Raw genomic sequence first — 12,085 nt, 5'->3', positions numbered from 1 at the left:
ATTCTAGTAATGAATCAAGAGTACTCATATGAAATAGATTGTTAACAAACAATAAGTCATAATGACCAAATTTACGAGTTGAAATGTTATTCTGTGGTGAATGGATGTGATAATGTTGTATTGGCTTATTTTGTGAAGTAAAACATAAGTATGTTAGGTAGAACATATGCATGTATCAGAGAAGCAAACCATTAGTATGTTAGATGTAACAAGAGCATATCAAAGCAAAACAAATTAACATTTGGTAATGAATTTCGTTTACATTTTTCCTTTCTTACAAAAACAAGTCCTCTTCTCTAACTTTCTCTCATTATTTTATTTAAATCAAAGTTTCTTTCACAACATTTAATTTGAGTATCAGCAAAGGAAAGATTCAACATATGCTCCTCAAGACAAATAATTTGAATATAAATTATGAGGTGTTTCTTGTGTTGTGCGATTGTGGTAAGGTGGCCTGATAAATGTTGCAAATAGGTAACAGTCTAACCAAGGGAAGGCTACCAAGATCCATAACGCAGCCATTGTAGGCCACTATAAAACCTCGACGTGGCCATGCATGGTAGCCACGCTCCATAAATGTTGGCAGCCAGCAAGGCTACTTATGGCCATGCTCTAGCAAGGTGGTGTCGTTACTTCCATCTTATGTGTTGCCAATTTGTTTCCTGGATCTAAGGATTGTGGGTGCTGCAAGTTGATTTTAGCTTTAGGGTATGTTTGGTTAAAGGGAATATTGTATTAATGGAAAGAAAGATTACCCTAAAGATCATTGGGAATGTTTAGGGAAATGTGTTTGATTGGTTGGAATAAATTGGTAAGTATGTTATATTAATATGTTTGGTTAGAAGGAATAGATTGGTAGGTATGTTATTTAAATTACTGAATTATCCCCTAATTAAATATTATTATTTAGATTATTTATAACCCCCCCTACATTTAAAAACTTAGCAAAAACAACCCTATAATAAAAGTTTGAAAAATCAACAATGCACCCCCTCCAACCCAACCACTGTCAGCAGCTGGCAACCTAACAATGCACGGAAGGTCGAAAATGGCTTCCGTGCATCAATCTGGCCATTTTTGTCCAGAGATTGACACACGGAGGCCATTTTTGGCCTTTCGTGCACCGTTACGGTGGTCGCCTCCGCTGGTTGTCAGCGGTCAGCAGCGATAGGTGGCTGGGGGTGATGGCTTGGGTGGGTTGCAATTTGTTTTGAATTCAAGGGTAATTTTGTCTAAAAAGTTAATTAATTAAAGTAAAATTATAAAAGCCAGATTCATGTAAATTGATTTTAAAACAAGGGCATTATTGTATAAAAATTTTATTAATAAGGGATAAAATAAAATAATCAAATAATCTTACAATACCTAAGAAAATAGAGGTTATCAGATTATTTCTAATATTACCCACAGTAACTACTATTGGTATTGGAAGATTACTGAAATCTTATATTACTTGACAATCAAATTTGGTAATCAAGTAATATAAGATGATATAATCTCCATAATCCTATATAACCTCCAACCAAATGCTCCTTTAAAATTTTGTTTTAAGAAAAAGGGGAACGACTTACACATACCCAAAGTTTGTTGTATAGACAAAGTGGTACCCAAAAGGTTTAGAAATGACAAACCCCACTTTCCGTCATGTTCTGTTAGAAATTTCCATCTGCTAAAAGACAAAAATGGTGAAAAGACTGGAATACCCACCGACCTCCATTCCCAACGTGCACCAGCAAGGGCCAATGCCACTGTTTATCACTGAACTTCGTAGAAAAATGCTAAATTCGATCAAAAAATCGATCGATGACACAAGAGGGCTATGCAAATGGGCTTGGGGTGGGAATGGATATGGAGAAAAAGATTTAAAATTTAAAAATTTTGTGACTGTAGATGAAATTACTATACTGTCTTTTAGCAGATAGAAATCCCTAACAGAATATGACAGAAAGTATTTATTTGTTATTTTTAAATCTTTTGGGTATCAATCTGTCTTTATGTCAAACTTTGGGTAGGTGAAAGTCATTTTGCCTTAAGAAAAAAATATAAGTGGTGGCAATGTGGACTTGAGGAAGAAGAAGAAAAAATATAATTATATTGGAAAATTAAAAATTCTACTTTGTTTATAAACATATTTTAGCATTATTAATTTATATTTGTTGTGCAATAAATTCTGAAGGGTCTTCGTGACTGCCACATGTCACAGCATTCTGGGGTAACTTGTAAAGTGGGGGCAAACCTTTCACATACAGACCGACTTTTCAGCATATTTAGTGGATCTATCTCTCTCCACATGTCTCTCATGCAAGCCACGCACATATGCAGAGGCAGTATATAAACTTATTTTTTTTTTCTTTATGATTTATGGAAGCCCTCCGGGCAGTAAAAAATCTCTCATTCTTCTACACATATGTCTCATCAAGAGAGAGAGAGAGAGCAACTCTTTATAATTAATAATAAAAAAAGAAAAACACCCAAAAAAAAATAATAACACAACAGTAGATTATAGGCTCAATTACATGTTGCCAAATCATTTTAAAAATCTTCTCTTGCATTATGTTTCTGATCTTTCTTCCAGATTATATGTAATCACATGACCATCCAACTTGATCCCATCTAGATATATCTCTTTTTTACTTTCGTTTTCATATATTTATTTATACTAATCCCAATTATTTTGGCTTTCATTAATCTCTTGTTGATTGTTATTAATTGTTTCTATCTTACTCAATTTCATCGAAGTCAATTGAATATTTCAGGTTGGTATGGATTTTCACACCAACATATTATATATCTTATTTTTAAAAGTTATACAATAGTTTTCAAAGGCAAAAGTCAATCTTACCAATTTTAGATTATGTATTAATAAAATAAAAAATATAAGCAAAAAACTTCAAATAATTAACAAAATTTAGTATAGGGAAGGTAATTTTATTGCAGATAGGCTGGCTAATATTGGTCTTGAATGTAGTTCTTTTACTTGGTGGGATTCTAATTAAATTATTTCGCTATTAATCTAATAACTATGAAAAAAATAATAAAATGTTATTTAAACTTTTTAGTCTATAATTGTTGCTTTTCGACAAACATACCAACCATGTTTTTATTTTTACATTTTTAAAATATTGTTAAACATGTGGAACATGTTTTTCAACCATTTTCAATATTTTATAAAAGATGATTTAGTTTGATAGAATACTGATCTATGTAAGAAAGATATGAAGAAATTCAAAATTGGAATAGGAGAAATTTGTAATAACAAACGGACAAGCTATTCAAAATAGAACCTATTGAAGAATACACTTTAGCTACACTTCAGCTCAGCTTATAGCTCTCATTAATGTTGCTTTAGTTAAATGTAACTATAGTTAACTAAATTAGTTGAGTTGGTTAGTGGAGTTGGTTAGTTGATTTAGTTAGAATTTACTTTTACTTAAAAGGTACTGTACAAAACATTTGTTTGATATAATTGAAGAATCTTCTTCTTTCTACAACTTTCCTCTCTACCAAAAATCTTTTATGGTATCAGAGCTCAGGGTTTGATCTCCTAAGAATTTTCTTCCTTTCTTCAACAACTAATCTTGATTAACTCATCAATTTCTTTGATATGGTTTAAGCTTCAACCTATTCTGCACAATCAGCTCACAGTGATGAATTCCAACAGTGAATCGATGATGAATCTCTCAGACATGAACTCGCCGTTGTATATTCATTCATCTGATACTTCGGGGGCTGCTTTGGTAATTGAACAACTTACAGGTACTGAAAATTACAGAATCTAGAGCAGAGCCATGACAGTCTCACTTAGGGCTAAAAATAAACTTGGTTTTGTTAATGGTACATGCAAGAAACCATTTAATTTGAGCTTAGGAGCACAGTGGGAACGATGTAATTCACTTGTCTTGGCGTGGATCTTTAATACAGTATCAAAAGAGATATTCAATGGCATTGTATATTCCACTAATGCATATCAAGTTTGGCAGGATCTACAAGAGCAATATCATAAAGTGAGTGGTACAAGAATCTATGGAATCCATCGAGAGATTGTTAACCTCACACAAGGTACTATGTCCGTAGCCATCTATTACAACAAATTAAAAGCGTTGTGGGATGAATTGAGTTCGCTAATTAGTTTACCACCACCTGATAGTATATCAGCTAAGGCTTATCTTGAGCATTTAAACCAATAGAGATTACTACAATTTCTAATGGGATTAAATGACACTTATTCTATGGTTCGAGCCAAATCCTATTGATGTCACCTCTGCCTTCTGTAAAACAAGCATATTTTGTTGTCAATCAAGATGAAAGTCAGAGAATACTGTCAGGCAATAATAGTGGCTCAGATGTAACCATTGCTTTGTATGCACAGAACACACAGAAAGGGCAAAACCACAATCCCAAATATAAAGGGAAAAGGCCTTATATAGAGTGTGAGTTTTGTCATGTACCAGAGCACAAGAGGGATACATGTTATAAAATTCATGGTTACCCGACTGATTACAAAGGGAAGAATGGATCAAAGAATAGGGCAGCAACTAATCAAGCACATACACAGCCTGATACAACCTCTAATACTCCTGTGGAATCACCAAAAGGTTCAAATGCACTAGGTACGATTCTTTCGGCAGAACAATACTCCCAACTACTCCAACTTCTTGGAAAGGAGAATATCTCAGCATCAGCTAATGTGGCAGGTATACCTACATCACTTTTATCCTGCTTTAATAACACTACAAGTTGGATTATAGATTCAGGGGCGATAGACCATATGACTAGTAGATTGTCTAGCTTAAATGCACCTATTGACACAACTTCTCATCTACAAACTTATGTTGGCCTACTAAATGGAACCAAAACCAAAATTAAGCACACTGGATTTGTTAGGATATATGATATGATTGGTCTAGATCATGTATTGAATTTATCGGACTTCAAATACAATATGTTCTCTGTTTCTCAATACACTTCAGCTAATAATTGTGTAATTGCCTTTTACCCTGATTTTTACTTAATCTAGGACCTCTGGAGTGGCAGGTTGAAGGGGATTGGTAAAAAATTTCAAGGCTTATATTTTCATGTGCCCTTCACACAATCATCACTCCACAACTCTGACATCAAAACCCTTGCCTAAATGCTTTCTACACCGAGTGTTTGCAATATAGTAATAAACAAAGTTTCAATTCCTAGTTCTAGGGCAATTTCTAATTTCAATGTTTGGCATAAAAGATTGGGGGCATGTCCCAAATCCTATTCTAAGACAACTGGTTAATAATTTTCCAATTTTCCAATTCTTCACATTGTCCAATCTGTTCTTTGGCAAAACAAACCAGAACACCTTTTTCTTTAAGCCAAAGTATTTCAAATTCAGTTTTTGATCTTTTGCATATGGATGTATGGGGTCCCTATAAGGTACCTACTTTTGGAAATGCAAGATTTTTTTCTTACAATTGTGGATGATTGCACTAGAGTAACATGGATTTTCTTAATGCAATTTAAATTTGATGTTTTTCAGTTGCTTAAAAATTTCTTAATCATGGTTCAAAATCAGTTTCATGTAACGCCTAAATGCATTCATTCTGATAATGACTTAGAGTTTTTTAATAAGAATTGTCATGATTTGTTAGCAAACCTAGGTATTCAGCACCAGAGTTCATGTGTTTACTCTCCACAACAAAATGGTATTGTGGAGAGAAAACACACACATTTTACAGGTTGCTAGAGCCTTAAAGTTTCACTCTAAATTGCCACACACACTTTGGGGCTACTGTATTCAAACAACAGTCTATTTAATTAATAGGTGCCCAACCATTGTCCTCAAAGGTCTCTCTCATTTTGAAAAATTATTTGGCACCCTCCTTCCTTGACACATTTGAGAGTCTTTGGTTGCTTAGCATATTCTACAATCCTTACTCCCAAAGATAAATTTACCCCTAGGTCCATTCCATGTGTTTTTGTAGGATACTCTTTAGATAAAGAGGGATATTTGCTGTACAACTTAGACACCCATACAGTTCATACCACTTGAGATGTGATCTTTTATGAACACATTTATCCTTTCAGCTTGTCCAAAACAGATTTGTTAGTTTTTCCATCTGATTCTTTTTTAGAAATAGATTGTTCCAATACACATCTTTCACAACCTTGCATACATGTAGATGACTTTCTAGGTCATACATCATATCCAGTTGTGTCTCCTAATTCCCCATCTATCTCCAATATACCTCTAACAACAGATTCTCCTATCACAAATACAACATCTACAGCTGATACTTCAGCTCAACCCTCTACTATACATTTAAGGAAATCCACAAGAATTACAAAACCTCCCATCTGGACTATAGACTACCACTGTCCTATACTTCCCTCTTCACCACAAACTCACTTAGTCAAATATCCAATTTCAAATTCCATAACTTACAGTCACCTTTCACTCACTTACCAAGCCTGGCGTAGCAAAATTTCCTCCTTAACTGAACCAGTTATTTTTTCCCAAGCCTCCAAAGATCCTAACTGGGTAGAAGCTATGTCAAAGGAAATTAAAGCTTTAGAGAACAATCATACCTGGTCATTGGTTCCATTGCCCCCTAGTAAAAGTCCAATCGGATGTAAATGGGTATACAAATTAAAGTTTAATGCTGATGGCACTTTGGAGAGGTATATAGCTTGGTTGGTGGCTAAAGGTTACACACAACAGATTGGAATTGATTATGAGGAAACATTCTCTCCTGTTGTTAAAATCGTGACTGTCAGGACTATTCTTTCTCTAGCTTCAATTCATGACTTGCCTTTGTATCACCTTGATGTTGATAATGCATTCTTACAAGGTGATTTATCAGAAGAGATTTGTGTGTCTTTACCTCAAGGTTTCCATAAACCTTCTGGACAGAATCTGGTTTGCAGACTTCACAAGTCCTTATATGGACTTAAACAAGCTTCTCGAGCCTAGAACTTTAAGCTCACTACAGCCTTGCTTCAAGGAGGATTTTCCCAAGCAAAATCAGATTATTCCCTCTTTATCAAAAGACATGGCACTCACATTGTGGTGATTTTAGTTTATGTTGAGGACATAGTCATCACTAGGAGTAATTCTGACATGATTCATGATACAAAAAGGTTACTTCAGTCAAATTTTAAGCTTAAGGATCTTGGGCTACTTAGATATTTCCTTGTTTTAGAGGTGGCTAGGTCTGATATTTCCATTTGCCAACGCAAATATACCTTAGAATTAATTTTTGCTACTGGTTTATCAAGTGCTAGACCTACTGTTATTCCTATTGACCAGCACATTAAGTTCACCTCTTTGGATTATGGTAAGCAGTTCAATGTTCTTGGAGATCCCTTACTAAAAGATGCTTCCGCTTATCAGCAATTAATTGGTAAACTGTTGTACTTATGTATGACTCGCCCTGATTTAAACTATTCAGTAAACTTGTTGAGTTAGTTTATGGATGCTCCTAAGGACTCACATATGCAGGCAGCTTTAAAGATTGTGAAATATGTTAAATCTGCTCCTGGTTTGAGGTTATTTTTTCCATCAACTGGTTCATTGCAGCTTACTACCTATTGTGATTCCGATTGGGCTTCTTGTTTGCTTACAAGAAGATCAATCATTGGATTTTGTGTTTTTTTGGGATCATCTCTTATCTCCTAGAAATTTAAAAAACAAGTGACGGTTTCTCGATCTTCTTCCGAAGCCGAGTACAGGGCCATGGCTTCTGCAGTTTGTGAAATCGTTTGGTTGGTGCAATTGTTGACAGAACTTGGTTATCCTCCTTTGTCTCCAGTTTCTTTGTTTTGTGATAACCAGTCAGCCTTGCACATTGCTTCGAATCCAATATTTCATGAACGCACTAAGTATATTGATATAGACTACTGTATTGTTCGAGAGAAATTGCAGGCCAGTCTTATTCAAACTCACTATATTCCCAGCGGTGATCAAAGGGCAAACATTTTTACTAAAGCACTCGGCAGTCAGCTACATCATCACCTCTTATCCAGGTTGGGAGTGTTGAATCTTTATCACTCACCACCGAGAGAAGGGGGGTTGGTATTGAAGAATACGCTTTAGCTACATTTCAACTCAGCTTATAGCTCTCATTAATGTTGCTTTAGTTAAATGTAACTATAGTTAACTAAATTAGTTGAGTTGGTTAGAATTTACTTTTACTTAAAAGGTACTGTACAAAACATTTGTCCAATATAATTGAAGAATCTTCTTCTTTCTACAACTTTCCTCTCCACCTAAAATCTTTTAAAACCAAATTCCCCTTAAACGAAAATATATTCGCTGTAGTGGGAGTGAATTTGCTATAGTGTTGTAGCGAAACGAAACGCGTTCATAATTGGAAAACACAAAACAATAGATAATCAAAATTAATAAAAAAGGCAAAAGATTTGATGATAGCAAAATGCTTTTACCCATCAATTTCGAAAGTAGAAGACAAGCATCAATTTTCCAAAGTTATATAAAATGTGAGATTGAATTTTATATAAATTTTTGGAAGCAATTTAACTCAATATATCTACTCAAATTTATAATTAGGAAGATGGTAAGAAAAACTTGTAAGAATGGGGCTAGGAAATGTCTAATAAAAGCCAAGTTTAGAGAGAGAAGCCGAAGAAAGAAATGAGATGAAAGCCCATTTAAAGAGAGAATTGAGGGCCACTTAAGAGAAGTAAATAAAGCTTATAGGTAAAGAGTAATTTGCACCTATCTCCATAAGAAAAAGTAGTGGACCATGTGAGTGAAGGTGATGGGGAGAAGTTAGAATCCACCACTAAATTTTATCTCCAATGGGACACCAAAGTGGTGTAAAACACCAATATGGTATCCAAATGTTACTTGAATCCAATTTTAAAAGTCACACCAAATTTGGTGTGACACTATTCATTCACACCAATTTGGAGAAATATTTGAACACCATTTTGGTGTTTTACACCAATTTGGTGTCCTATTGAAGAAAAAGAAAGAGAGTATTCTAATGAATATTCTTTTTAGTGTAACAGATTGGAGATGTAATAGTAAAATGATGTGAAGGTTGCATAATTTTGGTGTGAAAGTTGTACCAATTTGATGTTTGTGGTGGAAGATAGTCATAGTTATGAAGGGAAAGAAAGAATTCCAATAAATTTGGGTTGGAAATAAGTTATTCTAAAAGAGTGGGGTAGGTAAGCTAGAGAAGTAACCACCAATTAGTGAGGAGCTCTATATAAAGGGGTATAATCAAGAATTTGGAGATCAATAAGAAGAATAAGAAATTACTTTTGATGCAATTGAATCAATCATTTAACTTAGGCTCCCATTTTTGGGTATTCAACTACTAGAAGGGCAATAAAACTAAATCTCTTCGGGCAACTTAATTTTTGACGCAAACAATTAGGCTCCATTTGTTTCACTCTTTCGAATATTATTCTGGTTTTTCCCAATAAAGTTAAACAGTAAAATTGGTTTATTCTCAAAATATTATTCAATTTTTTTTAAACCTCCCTAAATTTGTTAATTTAACTAAACACCCCCAATTTTTTTTTTTTAGAAATTGTAAAAACACCTCGGCCACCCTCTGGCGATGGTGGCCGGCTGTCCGTATTTAATGGGTGGGTTAGGGGTGTTTTTGTTAACTTTTAATATTTTATTATAGGGGTGTTTAGTAAATAAACAAACATATGAGGTATTTTTGTTAATTTCCAAATCCTACATCGTAATACCCACCCAATTTAATTTTTTTCAAAATATTATTCTAAAAACTATCAAAATAATGAACCAAACGGACCCTTAGCATTTGAATTTCATTATGTCATAATAATTTTTAACTTCATAAGTTTGTTAATTTAACTAAACACCCCCAATCAGTCGATCGTGTGCCATTTCAATGACTTCCGGCTACCCTCCGACGGTGATGGTCGATTGCCGGCATTTAATGGGTGGATGGAAGTGTTTTTGTTAATTTTAAAACTTTTATTGTAGGAGGTGTTTAACTAAATTAACAAATATAAGAGATTAAAAATAATTTTATCAAACACATTTTCAAATTCAAATTAATAATAACCCAATTTAACTTTTTCAAAAATACACCCAAAATAATAAAACAAATACACTCTATGATATTTTATGTTGATAGTGGGAGGTTTTAGTAATTTCAATTTAATATTTAATTTTAACAAATTGATTTAAGTTTTTTTAATTACATCTATTAAACGTAACAAATCTTTATGCGTTGAATTCGGTTGTTATTTAAAGCATAAAAAATCAAATACTAATAACGAACAAATCTTGAAAGATCTTTACGGATTTTGTAATTTTCTTTGAGATTCAAAATTTCAAATCAGTAATGATTTTAAAAGAGTAATGCTACATTTACACCACCTATTACACCATTTTCATTACACCATGATGTGACATATCTCACATCTACATAAATTTTTAATTATTTTTAATTTTTAATATTATAATAAAATAATTATTAGTAAAATGATGGTGGTGTAATGAAAATGACGTAATGAGTGGTGTAAATATAATATTACTCATTTTAAAAATGGGAGTGCGCAATTTCTGACACATATAGGGATAATTTTGCAGTAAGACTGCATTGACCGACTGAAATACCGACTAACATATCCTGACTGACGTGTTAGTATATGTGGCATATGCCACACGTCAGATTCACGCTACACGTCAGATTCATGCCCAAAAACTTAAAAAAAAAAAAAAATTTAATTCCCTCCAGATCAAAAATCTCTCTCAAAAATTTCACACCTTCTCCTAAATCAAATTTCACTCATTCCCCTAAATCAAATCTCTCCCAAAATTGAAATTGCTCTCCCACCACCACCACCCTACCACTAGCACCGCAAGCTATCGTCTTCCACCACCACCACCCCACCACCAGCACCGTGGGCTATCGTCTTCCACCACCACTTGTAGTAGTCATTTGGTCTGCCTCTTCCACCAACGCTCTATCCTTTACAAGACCCACACTTTTCGAGCCTCTACCACCACCGCCGTCTGTCCTCTAACACCACCACCACTCGCCGTAGTCCATAGTGGAAAAATTACGGCAAATCCTGGAGATTACATTGCAGTCTTTACCTGAAACTGTTGCCAGCTTGAAGGAGAAAATTTCTGGGGAGATCCAACTTCCTGCAAACATACAGAAATTGAGTGGAAAAGCTGGTTTTCTTAAGGACAATATGTCACTGGCATATTTTCTTAAGGACAATATGTCACTGGCATATTATAATGTTGGAGCTGGAGAAACACTTGCCCTTTCTTTGAGAGAGTGTGGCGGTAGAAAGAGATAGTGGGTTCCTTAACAGGGGTTTTTATAAGGTTTTTGTTGGAACTTCCTTGTTACCGTTAAGAGTTTTACAATTTCCCTATAATATGACCGGAGTCTTTTATTCTACCTTCTATGATGTTATATGTTGGATGAAATATTGTTATTTACCTTTAGAGTAACTATTTGAGACCTCTTATTGGAGTCTTTGAAACTGATGATAAATTTGATATCTACTACAGATCCAGCTTCTTGGCATGTCTCTCAGGTGCAATGAAAATTAAAGGAGTTCGTTTTGCTTAGGCAGAGCAAGTCATCTACTTATTCTACTATTTAATTGCTCTCTTTTGCATCTGAAGTCAATTCTCTTGAGAATCTATTATTGGTAGTTATTATTGTATACATTATCCATTATTAGGAGTGTCTTGGTGTTGAACATACTTGTACATGTTATTTCTTGAGTCTATTTTTAAATTTATAATTGCAAGTTTTGATCCTGGACAATGTAGTGATTTAAAGGCCTTTTATATTTTTCTTTCTGCTAGAATTCAGGTATTGTTTTGTAGGAAGCATGGTAGCACCTGGATGTGATGAGGTAGACGGTTTATTTAGTTTGTGCCAGAATCCAAACCTTCATATGGGCGTCTTGTGTGGAGCTTATGGCTTAATAGAATTTTATTTTGCTTCCATGTTTTGCTTCAACCAAGTTAGAACATATTATTTTTAGTTGGAAGTTGAAGCACCACCACACAATATTGAACTTTGAAATTATTTAGTCATGCTAAGATGAGGTTGAATGCAATTACTCTCGA

General features: G+C 34.2%; 1 protein-coding gene across 1 annotated transcript; it reads left to right on the top strand.

Annotated features, from left to right (window-relative positions):
* The first annotated feature begins 7,093 nt into the window (after window positions 1-7,093).
* LOC116105276 lies at window positions 7,094-11,298 on the top strand. The gene is made up of 3 exons (XM_031391723.1): window positions 7,094-7,376; window positions 7,758-7,998; window positions 11,103-11,298. Exons 1-3 carry the CDS (start codon window positions 7,094-7,096, stop codon window positions 11,296-11,298), a joined length of 720 nt encoding a protein of 239 aa, XP_031247583.1.
* Window positions 11,299-12,085: the final 787 nt, after the last annotated feature.

This window comes from Pistacia vera, unplaced genomic scaffold, assembly GCF_008641045.1.
Source record: "Pistacia vera cultivar Batoury unplaced genomic scaffold, PisVer_v2 Contig496, whole genome shotgun sequence".
Classification (NCBI taxonomy): Eukaryota; Viridiplantae; Streptophyta; class Magnoliopsida; order Sapindales; family Anacardiaceae; genus Pistacia; species Pistacia vera.
The sequence above is the reverse complement of the archived record's forward strand: the minus strand, read 5'-3'. Positions and strand labels throughout refer to the sequence as shown.